This window comes from Athene noctua, chromosome 3 (genome assembly GCF_965140245.1).
Source record: "Athene noctua chromosome 3, bAthNoc1.hap1.1, whole genome shotgun sequence".
NCBI lineage: Eukaryota > Metazoa > Chordata > Aves > Strigiformes > Strigidae > Athene > Athene noctua.
Genome location: NC_134039.1, coordinates 36875545 through 36895490, shown reverse-complemented (window position 1 = coordinate 36895490; position 19946 = coordinate 36875545). Strand labels below are relative to the sequence as shown.

Sequence of the window (19946 nt, the reverse complement as noted above, 5' to 3'; positions counted from 1 at the left end):
CCCCCTTGGATGTCTGTCCCCTTTGGTTATCAATACCTCAGCAAATTTCCAAATTCCAGTATGCTTAATTCCATACTTGAAATTATTTGAGACAATTTATTATTTACATTTCTGAAACCTGGTAAATAAGCTCCTCTGACTAAAACTGCAGAGGTGTAGTAGGGCTTCATCAGCATCTGAAGATGAGTACCTTTCAAAACAGTGGTTATGATTAGGAAATCCAGCATGTATCTGCTGCTGGACTTTTGTCTCCTCTGGTGCTTTTCCTTTTACCTGTGTAGGCCTAACTCTTTGGAGTTCTTTGAACGTAATTATGTCAGTCTCTGTGTACATAAACTAATACATGCAAAGCCTTTTTCACAACCCATGCCTGAGATTACAAACTCTCTGGCACAGCGTCTCTTCTCTGTACATGTTTGTATTTAACATAACAAGGCGAGTCTCATGGGGAGTTTTCAGACAGTACAGCGTGGAAGCCATAAAATACAGTAGTTCGACTATAAGAAAGGCTAGGAGACTGTTGGTTTAGAGTTCCTGGAAAGACCACGATGGTGTACAAATGAGATAATATCTAAACCATCTTCAAATATGTTTCTAAAGCAAGTGTTGCACAATTAAATTAAGGCTTCAGAGGAATAAAAAGTAGAGGTAGATTTGTTTTTCTGTTGAACAGGACATGTCATTTAATGACTTATGTAGAAAAACATGGACTTCAAAATTAAAGCCACAGCTGTGTTATCAGTCTAACAAATTATATCAGATTGGGATATACAGAGCTGTAGACCATTACATAAAATCTGAGGAGTTCTCACCATCTCTTTCTAGTAGAGTTTAGTCTCTTCCTACACTTTCTCTTTTGGTCTAATATGTGTATGCATACAATAATTATATTTTTTCTCAGTGTTGGAGACTGATGAGCACCAGAGCTGTGCTGCAGACTGCTTCAGCTGTCTCCTGTTGTCTCCACATGTAGCTCTGATCTTATTTGATAGATATTCTCAAGCTGCATGTCTTAATGAAGCTGTCTTTAAAATAGCAATTGTGGGTTTACAGAGCTACAAATTTTTTTACAGTTGTGTATCACCTGAGACAATTTTATATGTTGTTTGAAACTACCCCATTAAGCTTACATTCAGCTGATCCAAACACACTTCTGTTCCCTGTTAAAGGTGTGCTCCTGCTGCATTTAGACACAGGCACCTGGTTGACTGAGTTTCTCTACTTGCATGTGGAAATAATTGCATGACACAATGAACAGTATTAAAAATTGCTCCTGCTTTCCTTGCTTGGTTTACAGAAGGGGTCTTTTGAATCTGTTTGAGGAATGCTTTGGACCTGGTGTTTTGCCAATTATCAGGCATAGCATAAAGGACACAGCCAGCATAGAGATGAACCAATAACCAAATTGTATTTGATACAAAAGGGTCAGTACATGGGTGAGCACTGGGGGTACAAACAAGTCAGATTATACATAAGCAACATCAATCCCACTGACCCCAACAATGACACCACACAACCAACAATGGGTGGAATAAATGGTGACATGCAGTCTCCCATAGAAGGGACAGGAGACAACCAAATCAACAAACCAAACACATAAGACCAAGGAAGCCACATATTGAATCTCTACACAGCCCACATTTACAAAAGCCAGACCTGGCTGGAACCCAGTCCCAGGGAGTCAGGAGGTCCTTCCCCAACAGGGAACTCTGCAAAGGGCATCCACCTCACAGACAGACACTGCCCCTGCCTGCAAGTGGTCCCAGCTTTTATCCCTCAGTGGGACACCTGACCTTTGTTTACTCAATGCAGACACCTGGGGCTCATTTACCCAATGGCTCTCCCTGCAAGGCTGCTGCACCCTGGAGGGAAGCCTAAAGGCAAACTCACCCCCCCTTTGTGAAGGGCTGTGGGAATCACCCAGATGTCAACCTTAATTTGGGGCTTGGGGTTGAAACCCCAGCATTTCACCTGAATTGTTTAAAAAGGACTAGTGGCTTCTTGTGGTGATCCAGGGATTTTTGTCCTGAGTCTCACAATCTGCCTGCACAGAGGTAACTGAAAACATTGAGACTCTTCACAGTTTTCAGCTTGACTGTCCTCATTCACATGGCAATTTTTGGAAGTGAAAGCCTCCATAAATCTTTAAATTCCAGGATGCCTTGAGCAAGGTCTTTTTGTAGGGTGCCTAAAGTTCTCAAATTATTCAAATACAGCAAAGTATCACTAAATAATGTCTAGTAAATAATGTGTCTCGAAAAGCTTGAGTCATAGCAATACCTTCATATTCTTTTGAGTAGACAAGAAGCTCTTGTTTTAAGTCTAAAAAATTGAATAAAGTTATTTAAATAGGTCAGTCTTGTGGCTTTAGGATGCAACTCCTAGGCTAACAGACTTAGATAAAGCTGGAATCTCCCAAAATGAGGGGGAAACAAAGCATTGCAGCCAATTTTCATCTGTCTTCTGCACTTGAACTTGTAAACTTGCACATGAACACTCTGTGCCTGTCATTAGCATATTTACACACACTAAAGTGCAAGTGGAAAGTCAGGTTAGGTAGCTGGGCACTGTTTGTGTGGTTTGTACACAGCAAAGTTGGGTTTGCATGTGGTATGGTACATTTCCACAAATGGAAGTTTGAAGGCACTTTCACAGAATGAGTTAACCTTGAATTGCCAGATTGTTCTGCTCTTCTCTGAGGAGCTTACACACAAAATTAGGTAACACGTTGGATGTGAAGCTCAAAATACTTAGCCCTAACACCAAAATCAATTAGAAGGTTAATAAAGTCAACCAATGCATAGCAGTTACATCTGAAGAAGGAAGGAAGAAAAAGATGTTGATGTTTACAGTTCTGGCACTAAAATTTCCAGTATTATAAAAGCCCCCAATTTCTTTTTTTCTGAGTTTGTAAAACTAAAAAGATGTTCGCTTAAGAAAAAAAAAATCATTTTTTAATATTGCCTTTCCATTGTTACCTCTGGGAGGTAGCTGTGATGTCAGGAACAGTTGTCGAGGAAATAACAGCCCTTCTTTCATGTTCGTAGCAGGATTTCAGATTTGGCTCCCGAGGGATGCAAACGTCGTTTGTGTTTCTGCATCTCTGTGACAAAACAGATTTGTCTAGTTGTTTGTTTTGCCTTTTGGTTTTGTTTCAGTCTTACTTAGGTTATGTATAGCTGTGTAAAAATCCCAAACCAAGTAAAACAAATCTTTTATGGTCTGTCTGATCTTCTAGCCTTTTCATTTCTGATGTTAAAACATTTTTATTTCTGATTCACTACGTACAAAAGCCAAAATGACTGAAATTTCAATTCTGGATCAAAATCTGGCAGCTAGTAGACTACAAAGCTGTGAGGGAGAACATTGTTCTGTATGCACGAGACATGAAAATTAATTATTTAAGCAAAAGATTTTTTTTTATGTTTAGGTTTTACTTATGAATTGTCCCACTAGAATCAGCATAAGTCTTCTACAAATACCATAATAATACAGATGCTTGCTAATAGCTTGTTTGATTTTGAACTTGCCTCAGTTGCTTTGGCAAAATACTATTACTGAGTAAAAGAGTAATTGTGTCCCCAGCCTTCATGTGCGTGGCAGCAGCTATGAGTCACCTCATTACTTTCAGTACTTCCTTGGGATCTCTAATGACTGCAGCTGGTCAGCATGCCATGTCACTTGGTACAAGCCGTGCCACAGGGCAGCCATGAGCCATGCCGGTGAGCACATTGCAGAGGATTAGGTCAGTGCTGGCTCAGAGGGGAAAGGAGAACTCACCAAACCCGTGGTAAAGTGCTCTGTGAATTCAGACCTCTGTTTTATAAAATGACTTCACCTACACTCCCATTTCCATCCTTCTTCTTACAGGATGGTGTGACAGTTCACTAACCTGAATTTGTGGAAATGAAATCATAAGGGGGATGAACTTGACTTGCAGATATCTTAGACTTGCAGTCTTAGGACTTTCATATTTTTTTACGAAGATTTTGAAAATGCATGTGTATGTTTATATATATGTTTAAACACACAAATATAATCTTATATTTGCTTTACAGATAATTAAAAGTCCTGTGACTGTGAATTTGTAAAATTACTGCCCTAATGGTCAGCTAAAATTGCTTTTGGACTGTACCAATCTGTCAAACCAGCCATGAGATTCCAAATTGGTTTCTTTCAGATCATCAAGTGACTTGACACTTGAGAGGGCTAGTTGTGGTGCTAAGCCTCTCACTAGTCTGACTGCTCATGGCTTGGATGGGCACACACTTTGCTGGGTGAAAAACTGTCTGTATGGCTGGGCCCAAAGAGTTGTGGTGAACGGAGTTAAATCCCGTTGGCGGCCGGTCACGAGTGGTGAGCCCAGGGTTCAGTTTTGGGCCACTCCTGTTTAACATCTTTATTGATGATCTAGACGAGGGGATCGAGTGCACCCTCAGTGAGTTTGCAGATGACCCCAAGTTGGGTGGGAGTGTTGATCTGCTCGAGGGTAGGGAGGCTCTGCAGAGAGACCTGGACAGGCTGGAGCCATGGGCTGAGGCCAACTGGAGGAGTTTCCATAAGGCCAAATGCCGGGGGCTGCCCTTGGGCCACAACAACCCCCAGCAGCGCTACAGGCTTGGGGAGGAGTGGCTGGAGACCTACTGTCCTGGTTTCGACCAGGATGGAGTTGATTTTCATTGGAGTATTTCATACCATGTGATGTCATGCTTTTCCCTTGGGCTTTTCCTATGGGCTTTTCCCTTGGGCTCTGGCTCACACAGTTTGCTCGTCAGGTAAACATGGGAGGGGGGGGGGCAGGGGGGGAGATGGTCGCCACACTCGGTAAGCCACTGCTGCATTTTACCGTTTCTCTTTGGAATCACTATTGTTACTATTGTTCTCTTATTATATTTAATAATTTTTTTCTTTTTATCCAACCTAGGAATTCTCTTCTTTTTTTTCATCCCTCCCCTGTTTCACCAGAGGGGAGGGGTGGAAGGGTGAATAGTTGGCCATGTGGCATCTGGCTGCCAGCAGTGTGCCCAGGTGGCCAAGAAGGCCAATGGCATCCTGGCTTGCATCAGAAATAGAGTGGCTAGCAGGGACAGGGAAGGGATCTTACCCCTGTACTCGGCACTGGTGAGGCCGCCCCTCGATTCCTGTGTTCAGTTTTGGGCCCCTCACTACAAAAAGGACATTGAATGACTTGAGCGTGTCCAGAGAAGGGCAACGAAGCTGGTGCAGGGTTTGGAGCACAGGTCGTACGGGGAGTGGCTGAGGGAACTGGGGGTGTTTAGTCTGGAGAAGAGGAGGCTGAGGGGAGACCTCATCACCCTCTACAGCTACCTGAAAGGAGGTTGCAGAGAGCTGGGGATGAGTCTCTTTAACCAAGTAACAAGCGATAGGACAAGAGGGAATGGCCTCAAGTTGCACCAGGGAAGGTTTAGACTGGATATTGGGAAGCATTTCTTTCCAGAACGGGTTGTTAGGCGTTGGAATGGGCTGCCCAGGGCAGTGGTGGAGTCCCCATGCCTGGAGGTGTTTAAGAGTCGGGTCGACATAGCGCTGAGGGATCTGGTGTAGTTGGGAACAGTCAATGTTAGGTAAATGGTTGGACTAGATGATCTTCAAAGTCTTTTCCAACCTCGACAATTCTGTGATTCTGTGAAATGGAGAGAAGCAGGTGGATGCCACCTGAAGCTCTGTTTCCAGACACCTACGCAAAGCCCTGCCTCCTGACTTGGCCAAGTGCAAGCCAGGCATAGCGACCAGGTGTAGCTGAGCCGTGTATTTTAGTACCAGTACCTGTTTTTTTTCCTGTGGATTTGAAATGTCGAATAGTCCACTGAAGTTCATAAGCCTTTAAGGCACTGACACAAGAAAAGGAGGAAAAAAAGAAAGCAGGAGGAATCTAAGTCCATGTTGCTTACAGCATTCTGTGAACCCTTTTACAGCTGAGCAAAATGTCTGTAAAGAGACACTTTCCTAACCCATTGCATTTTGTTTACTTGCTTTGAATAGGTGTAAATGATTAAATAAAGTGCCAAGCAGTGGAGGATTCAGCATAATGATAGTACTGTTTTAGCTTGCTCTGCATGGCTTGTTCTATTAATATGTTTGTGGTCAGGAAGGAATGCAGTCTCACTTTGCTAAAATCTGAAACTCGGTAAAGAGTAATATGTGCAGTATTAATTTTGGTTTGACACCTGCCAGGCAAAGATCCTTACCAGCCAAAGGCATTCTTCTCAACCAAGCTCCATCTGTTGCACAGATCTTTGGTTCTGATATTTCTAACTATTTGAGCCAAAGCAAAAAGAAGAGCCAACTTGAAGAAAAAAAATTTCTAGGACCAATAAAAAGTTTTATCAAGGCTAAATATAATGGCTTGTTGTCATACTTGGTTTAAGCCCAAGTAAGGGCTGTAAGGGAAGCATGTACGATTTGTTGTGTTATACAACAAAACAATCCTTCATACTGGCAGTATGACTTTTGTTGTTGCGTGAAAGGAACATCAATAGCTAAAGTCCAAGCACATGATTTTACCGTTGAAATGCTGCAGCTTTTAGAAAGATTTCTTGGTAGGAAAGTTGCTAGTAAAAAGCAGATAGAAAGCCCAAGGAGTCTGCCATGATTCTTGCATGCAAGGGAGCAGCAGGATTAACGCTTACCTCAGCTCTTTGAAAGAGGGCTCAGGCTATTTTAAGTAAGTATTCAAGCAGTATCTGTCCAAAGAAGTTAACTTCCAATCAGCTGACAAAAGTTGTGTGATGCGTTTGTCACCTAGTTGACAAAATAATTAATTGCTCCAGTTGTCTTTGTTTTGCACTTAGAGTGGATGAATTACTCAGTCAGAGATGTCTGGCCACCAGGTAAACATTTGCCTCCTATGAAACCATGAGAGGTCTATGACAAATACGATTGTGCTTTATGATTGTCATGACTTCATACAACTATCCACTGATTGTAAATTATTCTTTGTGATAGCTTGGAGAAGAAACTTGACTCAGGGCTCTGTGTGCTTCAGACCAATAATTAATGGTTGAAAGTGCCATGAGTATTATCAAACTCGATTGAATTCACTGAGAACTGCAGAGCATTTAGAAGTATATAGAAATCTACTCACATACTTCAGAATTTTTTTTTTCAGCATTAATTTTAGAGTTGACTCTTGGTGTGACTGCCAGCATGTAAACCAGAGACTCTCGTCTCTGCTCTGTCAGGCTATTAGGTAGCTTTGTCCTACCTAACAACTAGTTGTATCTGTCTTCCAAAAAATGATCATATGTCTTCTTTCCATGTAACTTCTCAAGTCATATTTGTTCATTTGGGAAAATAATCTTTGGCCAAGGACTGAATGCTCAGTTTAAGCACTTCATCCAAATAATACCTAAAAGCTTAGGTGTTCCTCAGAACCTCCCAACTGAGTACGTATTTCTCTTTACCTTAGTGTAATGCTGCATGCTGAACCTGTTTGCATTTATACTAAAGGTATCACTGCAAGGATGCCTTCACTAGCCATGGCTTCAGTGCTGATGCATATAGCTTATTTACATGTAATGATATAGAAACTCCTAGGAAATATTAAGCAAATTCTACTTCCACTTCAGTGTCTACAGCAGCATCAAATGCTGCTAAAAATAAAAAAGTATAAAAATACAATACGATTGAGTCCAATCCTGTCTGTAATAGGGTAATCCTGCTTGAAAAGAGAGCACATATTATAGTATGTTGTGTTTGTGTTTTCTTTGCATAGGTATTCTTTACCTTGCATGCATCTTCAGTCACCATTTTATTTATGACATTAATTATTTGATTTCATGGTATGCAACAGCAGAGAATTACTAGGTGGGATTGTAATTCATTTTTTTGAATGGGAAACAGAATAACATCCACACTATTAACTGCTGAAAATTCCTCCCTGCTCTTCCCCATGGCTTGAAATGGGTGAAAATTTACGACAGCATGAGTTTGTTTAGGGACTTCTCTGTCAATCTGTTTAACATGTATTAATACTGAAGGCCATCAGTGTAGCAGACATCTGTGGAGGTACAAAAGCCTATAAAACAGATTTTTAAAAGTTCAGGAAAACTCCGTAGCTACTGGAACTGAATAGTGGGAATACAATTTTAAACTTTTGTGGTAAAATCTGAATGTTTATGTTTCAGGTTTTAGCAGTCTGCTGCTACATCCACAGCTACTAGGCAGTCATTAGCAAGTGATAAAGAATAGCGAGTTATCTGCTGGTATTGAGCCAAAATAGAAACATCTGCATTCATGAATTGCCTTGTAGATTCACAAAATTTTATGCAGTCTTTTCTTCCTACCCTAATACCCAAAATATATTTTATGTCACAAAGTGTGATGCTTCAGAGCTCACACAGGAGAAGAGATTGCCAATGAATGAAGATATATATGTACTTTTTAATTACACCAGTAATGCAGAGTCCCAGCAAGCTTTTGGCAGGGAAGAGCTGACTCTGGTGCCCTGGGTGGATTCTGCTTCACTTGAGGGAGACTGTTTAAAGTTGCCATGGATTTGATTATCACAGGATCAATTTATTCTGTACGCTGGCTGTCAAAATAATAAATTTCGTTTTATTTAAAATAAGACAGAGAACTTCCTATATTTTAATATGTCATAAAAGATAGCACAATGTGGAAGAACGCAGCCAGTCTTAAAAAATTAATTCATATATACTTTCATTTTGATTAGTGCCTTTCATATTTTAATTATGTGACACAGAAATGTAAATTACCGTGATAGAGGTATGCTTATGAGTAAGTGTTTTATAATCACTAATTGACAGAGGTTGCTTTTATTCATGCAGATTCTGTACATTAATGACTGTTTGCATTCACCAGATTAGAAGTTATCAAGCTAGAGAAACTTTACAGCCCTACATTTGTGAAGCATAACTGCAACATATACTCAGATGAACATAAAATTCTCAGTTAGATTTTTTTTACTGTAACCTGGTCAGTTGAACCAGTTGAACTGACCAGATGCTCAGGCCCAGTCAGCATGGGTTTATGAAAGGCAGGTCCTGCTTGACAAACCTGATCTCCTTCTACGACAGGGCGACCTGCTTATTGGATGAGGGAAAGGCTGTGGATGTAGTTAACCTTGACTTTAGCAAGGCCTTTGACACCATTTCCCACAGCATTCTCCTGCCGAAACTGACTGCTCATGGCTTGGATGAGCACACGCTTTGCTGGGTAAAAAACTGGCTGGATGACCGGGCCCAAAGAGTTGTGGTGAACGGAGTTAAATCCCGTTGGCGGCCGGTCACGAGTGGTGAGCCCAGGGTTCAGTTTTGGGGCCACTCCTGTTTAACATCTTTACTGATGATCTAGACGAGGGGATCGAGTGCACCCTCAGTGAGTTTGCAGATGACCCCAAGTTGGGTGGGAGTGTTGATCTGCTCGAGGGTAGGGAGGCTCTGCAGAGAGACCTGGACAGGCTGGAGCCATGGGCTGAGGCCAACTGGAGGAGTTTCCATAAGGCCAAATGCCGGGGGCTGCCCTTGGGCCACAACAACCCCCAGCAGCGCTACAGGCTTGGGGAGGACTGGCTGGAGAGCTGCCAGTCAGAGAGGGACCTGGGGGTGCTGATTGACAGCCAGCTGAACAGGAGCCAGCAGTGTGCCCAGGGGCCCAAGAAGGCCAATGGCATCCTGGCTTGTGTCAGCAATAGCGTGGCCAGCAGGGACAGGGAAGGGATCTTACCCCTGTACTCGGCACTGGTGAGGCCGCACCTCGATTCCTGTGTTCAGTTTTGGGCCCCTCACTCCAAAAAGGACATTGAATGACTCGAGCGTGTCCAGAGAAGGGCAACGGAGCTGGTGCAGGGTCTGGAGCACAGGTCGTACAGGGGGCAGCTGAGGGAACTGGGGGTGTTTAGTCTGGAGAAGAGGAGGCTGAGGGGAGACCTCATCGCCCTCGACAGTTCCCTGAAAGGAGGCTGCAGAGAGCTGGGGATGAGTCTCTTTAACGAAGTAACAAGCAGTAGGACAAGAGGGAATGGCCTCAAGTTGCACCAGGGAAAGTTCAGACTAGATATTAGGAAGCATTTCTTTCCAGAACAGGTTGTTGGGCATTGGAATGGGCTGCCCAGGGAGGTGGTGGAGTCCCCATCCCTGGAGGTGTTTAAGAGTCGGGTCAATATAGCGCTGTGGGATCTGGTGTAGTTGGGAACTGTCAGTGCTAGGATAAAGGTTGGACTGGATCATCTTCATGGTCCTTTCCAACCTAGCTGATTCTGTGATTCTGTGAAAAAAATATGCCGCTTTCTAAACCTTTGTTTTAGGTGCTCTTTTAATGTGCTTATGGTACAGATTCCATTCTGTAGTTTAGTATGTGTATTTAATTGACCAAGATTTGAGTTTGATTGCATTTATAGAAGATATTGTTTATTCTTCAGAAGGTAACTGGGCCTATTGTTCCTACAAAGGTGCAGGTTTTCCGTCACCGGGATTTCCCCATGCTGAGTCAGCTCTATATGGTAGGAGGAAGCAGGAGTTCCCAAGCAGAGAAGAGAGACAGTGCACACTTGGCAGTCATTGTTAAATGGTATCCTCTGACAGCCTCAAATGGGATGAAGGAGGTGGGCATCTCTTTGGTAGTGAGCAGAAGTCTACAGAGCCAACCACTGCAGATAAGTGGGACAGCTACCACAGGCTTCCACCTCACAGGTACACATGTAAACCACCACTTGCGTTTGGCAGGAGAGGCAGAGAAACAGCTATGCACTGCACACTAAAAGCAGAAGGCTGTACATCTTACTCAAGTTATTTTAATCTTCTTCTGTAAATTATTTTAATCTGAATGTATTAACTTTATATATGGAAAGATATCTATAATCAGTTCAGCTATCTGTCTTCAAATAGTACATGATTTACACTAATTTTTTTTGCTCCTTGGTCAAACACTATTTGAAATGCACTGACACCAGGAGGTGACCTGGTGGTTTTGAACAGACTTTGGATGAGCTGTGTAATCTGTGCTGTTTGCAGATGTATAGAAAAGATACATATATGGTGATACATAGAAGAGAAAGATTTTTCCTTGTTCCCTGGAGCATGATTATTTGGAGCTGTTGCAAAACACTACTGTTCCCTTCCCAGCTTTTGAATCAGTCTGATGTTTAATTAGTAACAACAAGAAGAAAAACAACACCCAAATTATATAGTAGGGATTGGTTTCTGGATGGTCTGTTCTACGTTTTTCACTGATCAGCAATTTGAACTTGTTTCTTGTGTTTAAACAGATCCTAAATCAGGCCTTTCTAAAGTTCACACAACGAAATAACCTTATTATAATGCTTCATGATCATTTTTAACTTGCACAGGAGGGAGCCAGTACTGCATTCTCCATGCAGGCCTGCCAAGTGTCCAGCGTGATACTTTCCCATCTGGCACTCCAGGCATTCCTTGCTGCTGGTTGGCTTGGAGCTCATGAATTTGGATGTACTGTAGGAAGAGGGCAGGCATTTGCCTGCAGTTCTTCCTGTTAGGACAGGGTTGGAAGAGAACGCTGAACAAGAAGAGCAGCTGTACAAATGGAGGCACACTGTCACCTCCCATCCCCTTTTCTAACTAATCGAGCCAAGCCACCCCCTGCAGTTGCCCCGCACCTTCTGTGTATTCCGCCCTTCTCACAAGGACCTCCACCATGATCTGGTCTTTGACCTCAGTGAGCTACAGCACCCACTGGGATCCCTCAAAACACTTATTCTCTGCTTTCACTTTCATCCAGCATCTCTGGTGGCTCAAGGAGGGGCTGCAGCTCTCAGAAGTCTCTGATCTCTCCATTAGTGGGAGTGTTGCATACTTGACTTCTAGTTCAGATTCTGCCACGCCACCTCACTGCTCTTGAAAGCCTGCCCCAACCTGATCCACCAAGTGTTGTTCTGCTTCATGACCCACTTCTATTGTTCTGCTCAGGCCAAGGGGATTTCACTTTAAAGCAAATATACCTGGATATGTGCAAGTTGTTTGCTATTGTGACAGTCATTAAATAATTTCTGGAACATAACACAACTGTCAAAACACACAGCACACAGTCTGGCAACCATGACCATGCCCATTCAGCACGCGCTGCTGGGTCTGTGCCTCGGGCTAGTTGAACAAGTGCACTGCACTCCAATGGGCCTGAAGGGAAGCAGAGCCTAGCTCTAGATTCTTTATTATACATGTTTCCCTTTAGCTGAAGTGCCCTGAATGTCACTGGCTGCTGGCACGTTAGCCATGATGCTTCTGTGGAGTTTCAAAGCCCCTTTTAGCATAATTTCCTGCAGTAATCAAGGCTGTGCGCTCCTCTGCTGCAGGCTGTTGTGTGTTTGCATCTACCCCTAGTAGCTTCTGAACCTGGCCTGCCTAGCTGCTGTTGCAGAGAGGAGCAGTTTCTTGAGTGCCTTGAGAATCAGTAAGCAGCTGGAGGAGAGAAGTCCTGAAGCACGAGTCAGCTGTAGGACTCACACCTGGGGGAAACAAGGCTTCTTTGGTTTGCTGCTTATGGAACTGCTTGATCTAAGTTTAGCACTTCTCAGGGAAGAACTGTACTCCAGATGCCAGGAAAGACAATTAAAGAGGACCCTGAAATGCTTGCTTTGAACTCTCCAGAAATTATGAGCAGAATCTGGTAAGAGGATCAAGTAAACAACAGTTACTGACTTGAGTCCAGATCACTGAAGGAGTCTGTACTACCTATCAGTAGGAGATGCTAGGGCCAGATGCATGCCTAAGCAATTACTCCTTTTTACAGTCCCATTCCAGCTATGCAGGTTCTGAAGCCTGGAATCACCTACCTGTTTCTGATGTGATTATATAAAAATTAGAGTATTTGCCTAGCATTGTTTCTGCCAAGGGTTCTTGCATTCAGTTTTGCTGTTTCAGCATACCACTTGATTCCCAGGAGAGTTTTCTCTCCACCAGGCTCATTCTAGAGACTTGGAAGCATTCTTGACCCTTCCCAGGGAACTCTTTTTTGCTGGAATGATTTATCAGAAGAATGGGAATGAAGAGGAGCATGATTGTGTACCTCAGCATTAGGATGTGTAGCTCAGAGAGATCTGGATTCCCAACCCCTCTTCCAGGGCTGCTTCTGTCTATTTATCCAATGAGTATATACATGGTCATTTAAAAGGATAAAATAAAGAGGCAGGGCTGGAAACAGAGACCAGTCCCCAGAATATCCTTCCTCAAATAACAGCTTTATTAGATAGTTATTAGATAAGAGATGGGTCACTGTATCCCTGGCTCCCAAACTGTCTCCTGAACTGCCTGTGGAGTTGTTCTTGCAGGATTAGACACCAGTTGACTGAGACTTTTTCAGCACTTTGGATTCAGGTGCATCATTTCCATCAAAGTCCCTTTTACAGAGTAAAGAGCCAAAGCCAAAAAGTTGTTTTTGTGTTGCATCGTGTAAAAATGTATTGACTGCATAAGGGAGAAGGCTCCCTGAAGCTCCAACAGATGCTTTTGGTCATGCACAGAGAAGTCACACTTACATGGAGAGGGGTCCTTCAGGCAAAACTGTAAGGCATTTTGGGCTGCCAGCAATTCTGAGGAATCAGCTGGGTTCTTTAGAGATCACCCAAAAATGCCTATGCACTTTTTACTTCTGTGTCCTGTATTGAAGCCAAGCTCACTTGCTCCCCACTGCTTTCCAGCAACATGGATCATGGGAGGTCAGTTCATCAATGTTGATAAAGATTTTCCCATGGTGCAAGACAGCCCAAGAGCTGATCTCAGCTTTTTTCATCACCTAGAGATGGTGATGAGAAAGCAAAACCCAAAAGAAAGTATTTCAGTGATTCAAAGCCCATTTTCACTGGACTTTATCTTGCATCCTCCCACTTGTGCCAAGTGGGACAGAGCTGGGGTGAGTTTATTTTCCATCCCCTGTTTGTTGCAGCATCTTCTTGGAGTCTCCTACTTAAAGCTGGAGAGGTCCTGAAGAAAAAAAAAGGCAAAAGTGGCAACCAGCTGCCTTTGCCCCATATATAGCTTTGGTATCTGGCTTACTCTGTTTTGTCTGGTACATATCTGTGATACTATTTATATCCAGTTCTGTTTCCTGTCCACACTCTCCAGCACTGTCATATCTCCTGGTCTATGCAGTGGTCTGGAAGCACACATGTACACACAGGCTAGAATTGTCAACATCTCCCATGTTTTTAACTGGAATGGCTAGAAGAGAGACTTAGGGTGGATGAACTTCCTTGACCAGTGAGAGCTGTAGACAGGGAGAACCGCATTCCCCCGTGCTGCAGTTTTGAATAGAAGGATCTGTGGGTCTTTCTCTGGGTTGGTTTCAGCTCCAAAACCAGGGTAGGAAGCATCCTCCTTCATCCCAGAGAAAGGGGATTTTCTTGGTTCCAAGCACTGCCCCAGCGAGCTGGCTGTCAGTCCCAGGAGAGCAGCTCTGTACCAGCCTTGCTCACTCACCAGCACAAAGATGTTGGCTCCCCATTCGTCGTGGCTTCAGTGCAAGCAGCGAGACTTTAGCCTCTAAACCTCCGCAGCTCATGGCCCTGGCGCTTTGCAACATAGACTGTGTCCACAGCTGGACGTGGTGTTTCACTCAGTGTGCTCCCTGGAAGCACCACAAATTGGGTTCTCCGGGGAAACCCTTGACACTCTCCAGTTGTGCCCCAAGCCCCGCTTCTTCCTGTTTCTAACTGCAGTCCTTGTTTTGTGAAGCTGAAGCATATATCTGACATAAGTATGTACATCTCCACATCAGATTGACTTAAAGCATGAAAAGCTTCACATCTTTTGCAAAATTGAGCTCTCAGTATCCTAAACATACCTTTCAAATGCAATGTCAGGATCTGCATAATTTAAACTTTTGCTCTGAGCTCGTTACCTCCTTCAGGCAGTTCCTGACAAATAGAGATTATGTCTGGAGTAAACACAACTGAAAAAAGGCCTCTTTAATGTTTTCACAGTGTGTTCGAAGCAGCTTGGGTGCTGAGCACAGAAAACTCATTTCCCTTTTACCTGAAATGCCATTATGTTTATTAAATTGAGTGGCATTAATCCTAGAACATACCCAGGTCTTTTTGTGATTTTGCATTTGTCATAACTAAAAGATCTCACCACGTATTTCTCTATACCTCTAAATAATATTGCCCATCATGTAATATTTGTCTCAGGTTTTCCTTAGTGACTTTGTATCAGAGCTGAAAAAGAGCTATCACAGAAAATAAAGTGGGACTAAAATAACAGTCCTTTGTATTAAATTTAACATTTGGCTTCTGTCCCAGAATCTTCCACATCCATATTAGAATCAGATGTAGCATAAGATGAAAAGATTTCCTGGATGGGTTTTATTCTTATTCTTATTAAAGGGCTGATAACAGGCTAAAGGCAAGATACTTGTAGTAAAAAAGTCTGCCTAATATCAAAGGCTGGATAGACAAGATAGACATGTATTATTGTTAGGCCTCCCTGCTTGATCACATTTCAGTATCGTAAAATCACTCTGCTAGTGAACATGAAGTATAAAAATTCCAGTGTGAGAGCAAAAAGCCCAGGCTGGCTGGTAGTGCTTCTTTGGGCACACTGCTTTATGCTGACCATAAGACAATACAAAGGTTTAGTAACAAAAAGTAGTGTTGGCAACAGCACAGCGTAGCTATATTTATTTTAAATTTTAGTTATTCTCAAGTATTTGCATTCATGAGAGGCACGCCCTTAGCCTGACTTACCTGTGGAGCTGATATCCAGTGTGATGTGACAGTGTAGAGCAGCCTCATCAATACTGCTCAGCCTTCTTCAGGAGCCGTGCATCCTTAGCCCTGTCCCTGAACCAGCCACTTGCCTCAGGTTCCTTTGGCAATCTGGAGACAAAAAGATCAAAGGGACCTAAACACTCTTCAGAAAGCAATTTTCCCTTTACTCAAAGCAGCTTTGTATAGTACTTATGTATGATTGGGCTAAAATTGTACAAACGTTTGTATGCTCTGGGTAATCTATGCAAAAACAATTACTTTTGATAAAATGGAAGGAGTGGTGCTTTCTAGTGTTGCTGTTCTGCTGGAGTGGAGCCTACGAGCATGATATTGGAGCTATAAATTAGATTTTACAAAGCAGCTCTTCTGTAGGGAGTCTGCTGCTTCAGACCGACAGGCTATAATTAGCATTTTCTTGGGGATATTTTTGCTGTTTTGACACAATATCTTCAGCAACAAAAGTAGAGGAGCAATTGCAGGCTTCATTTCAGTTTGTGATCGCAAAGGGTATCAAAAAGCAAATATACTTTATAGATATATTTATAATAAGCTGGTTTTCTAAATGCACTTTTTAAAAGCAACTGGTATGTGGTTTGAATGTACAGACAGAATCATTTCATCAGCACTAACTGTTTACAGTGTCAATGTCAATATCTGAGCTTATACCCAGCAGTCCTTTTAGAGTCAATGGAGAGAAATGTGCACGTTTAGAGGAGTAATTCATCTGATGATTTTAGACATCTTCTTTCCAGTGAGATAGATTGTATTCTAGAAGAGCCTATTTCTCTCCTTAGCAATAATTAATCCTAGTATGATTAGTTCAGGAGGAGCTATCTGTGGTTAGGTGAGATGAATCACATGCAGCATGTTTCTGATAGCACAGTATTCTCACTCTGCTATTAACACTGTTTGTATTAATGCTTTTTTTTTGTCTTCAAAATTATCAGATTATCATAGGGAATACACAAAGAGATCACTTGTGTTTGTAAAAAATACTTGGTTCAGCCCTTAAGAGGTTTTTACTACTGATAATTACAGCTACCTTAATGCTTCCTGTGAAAACTGGTTTGGTAGTTGTATTGATCCTGTCCTCCATACCTCAGGTACTGGTTCAATCCTAATCATCTTCTCAGATGAAGAGTGCATTCTGGGGCATGTTGAATACTTCGGCAATACTAAGGTTCATAAGGCAGGAATCTCAGATGACATATGACTTCCTTACACTCTCCTGAAAACAGCTTCAAGGAGGCTGGATGAATGGGGCTGTAGCACCTATGTGCCTGTTTTCAGGAGTGTTACTACAACTAGGATGAGGAATAAGGAAGCATAATTTGTATTGGGGAACAGTGTTGAAGCCCTCATTACTTGGGTTCACCTGAACCATGCTTATGGGTTTATTTAAATAGAAGAAAAGCCCCCAAAACTGATCCCTTCAAGAAGAGTTTGCCATATGACAGGGCACAAAGGGTAAGTAGCATCTTAGGAGACAGAAGAATTTCCTTTGATAAGCCCTCAGCAAAATAAATAGAGTAATACCTAGTAACTGAAGAATCAACATTATTTCTGAACTGTATAAAGTCAGAATAGAAGTAATAAGGTATTATTGGTCCCATGTTTGTTGTTTGTCACTATATCATACTGGTGCAAGCAGATTGATTTTCAGAGGGTGATGGCTGCTGGAAACATATCCTTGAGAACCTTTCTTGTTCACTACCCCATCATCTATAATTACTGTTGGAAGTCTTGGCTTTGCTGTAGAATCTGGTATCTGGATTATTAACACTCAGAAGCTCAAGGCTCCCTAGTATGGTCCACTGAGCATTAGCTTTCCTCCAATTAATCTTCTGGTTGTTTATGTAATCAGTTTCTCTAGGTGAGTATGTATTCTGTTTCTTTATTAATTAATTCTTTCACCTCAACTTTGTTTATTCCCTCCTTTGTCAGGGTCTTACGTTAATATTTGCAGCATTGCCTAGTGACATGTGAAAACATTTTCTTTTCCTTTTTTTACAGATATAACTGCAATTGCACCATCTATTTTGAAGACTTCACCAACAGATCAGCAGCTGAACAAACTTGCAAGAAGACTGGGACCTGAATGGGAGCATATAGTTCTGTGCTTGGGTTTGTCCCATACTGACATCTATCGATGTAAAGTCAATCACCCTCACAACCTGCAGTCACAGATAGTAGCTGCATTTGTCCTGTGGAGACAGCGTTTGGGGAAAAAAGCAACAATCCAAAGTCTACAAGCCAGTCTGATGGCAGAAGAAGTGGATCCTTCTGTGATACAGTACATGCTTGAATGAAGACTTGCTGTTGATTGGGAGCTATCAAGTACTTCATTGAATTAAATAAAAAGGTTTCACTGAAATGTATGTTGAAGATCTGACGCATCAAACTGAAAAAAAAATTGGATCGGGAACTGTGTTTTTATTAAACATTCCAGTTTTCTATGGCATCTTGTGACTTGTAATTCTTTTCATGCCAGATTAATTTTTCGCAGGCATTAAAAAATGCATCACTCTTTCCTGTTTGCTTTTGTACTATTCCAGTGGGGATATAGGGTGACACTTAAAGTCCTTGCAAGCAGGAGGCCCTGCAGTTTGTTCAGCAAGGTTTCTGGTTTCATTGCGGGAGCAACACTTGATTTAACCTATTTTCTGGACTGTGTAGAAGCCTTTTTTACTGCCATTCCGTGCTAGTTCCCTGATATCCCAGCAAGAAATGTGAATAATCACTGTTACTAATTTAACAATTTTACAACAGTTATTGCAGGTGGCTAATTTCACGCTTATAAAAGTTTTAGCACATACAGTTTCTTGCTAGGATAGATGGCTGCCACCTTAGTCTGCCTTTGAAACTGGCCCTAAGTGGAAGTAACAGGAACCTAGTGTGCCTGTGAGGGTTTATCCTGTTATTATTTAATGGGTGTAGGTTTCTTCAAGGAAACAGACACCGTGCGCATAGGCCATCTTTTAGCATAACATGGGTGAGGAGTTCTCAGGGCAGACATGCAGTAGAAAAATGACCAGAAGATAGGCAGGAACAGGCAAACAAAGTGAGAAGGGGCCTAAATGAGACAACTTCTAAGTTGTTCATGTTTGTCTCTGCTAATAAACTGGGAGACAACCTGGTGCCTTAAGAGTCTTTGTACTGTGCTCTGGATCCAGGCAATCTTGTTTCACAGAAGTTTTACTCTTAGGTCAAATGTCCATAGGCACCTTTCACTGATCACCGCATGCCCAACAGGATACTGAAACTTGGAGGTCTTTTCTGGTCAAAATGAACTCCCTGCTGCTCTCCTTCCAGCTTGTGCCATCCACCAGGTTCATTTGTTTTCTACCAGCTTTTCTCCACCTAATGGGGGCAGCTTTGACACTTCTATCCCCAGTTCTTTGCCAGCTGTAATTGTACCACCACTGATGATTAGATTTCATTCAGAAGAACAGTAAAGCTTGGGCTTTTCTCCTTGTCTCCTGTAAAGGAGATTTTCTTCCTGCTGGAAGAACCCACGGAGGTTTTTGCTGACCAGGTAAGTAGCGATCAGTCCACAGGGTATGTATCCAAAGACGATTGAAGTGACCAGTTGCTCTCTGAGGCCTGATGATAAGAGGCAGAATACGTTTTAATTCTCCCTGAGCAGTTTGCTGTACAGTAAATGATGAACAAAGTTTGGACACAGGCTTTCCAGGTTTATTTATGAGCAAGTTACGGTAGACTGTTTCATCTACAGAGTCATTGCCAAGTAACTTTCTATCCTGCAAGAGCTGCCTCATATAATTTAACAGCTTAACAGCCTTGTCAGAAGCCTTTACTGGGGCAAGAATGAATTTTACTGCCTTTTTTTTTTTTTTTTTGATTCTTCCTATACCCAGATTTTGGAACATGTCTAGGAAATTAGGAAAGGCAAAGAGATTTTAAGGAAATCCTGTCTGCCTTGATTTTCAGAAGTATGGAAACAGAAAACATATCCTGGCAGGATCAGCTCCTGCAGGTCCCGAAGCAATCTGATGGTATTTTGGCTTTAATCTTCTGTATACAGTTCTAACCTTCAGTAAATCATGATCCAGTTATACCTCACTCAGATCTTAACTAATTATAGCTGTTATGGCTACTTACAGAGTTTAAGTCTATCAACAAATCCCAAATTAACAATATAAATCAATTTAGTCTTTGGTATTTATTTATTTTTTCTGTTTCATGATGCTTTAATGCCAGCATATTC

At 42.2% G+C, this 19946-nt stretch overlaps 1 protein-coding gene across 1 annotated transcript in view; it reads left to right on the top strand.

Annotated features, from left to right (window-relative positions):
- CRADD (CARD and death domain containing adaptor protein) overlaps positions 1-18248 on the top strand; it is an 87504-nt gene extending 69256 nt beyond the window's left edge. Inside the window, exon 3 of the mRNA XM_074902743.1 lies at positions 17732-18248. Coding sequence (XP_074758844.1) covers positions 17732-18027 — 296 coding nt within the window. The 3' untranslated portion in view covers positions 18028-18248. The remainder of the gene's footprint in view (positions 1-17731) is intronic.
- The last annotated feature ends 1698 nt before the right edge of the window (positions 18249-19946 follow it).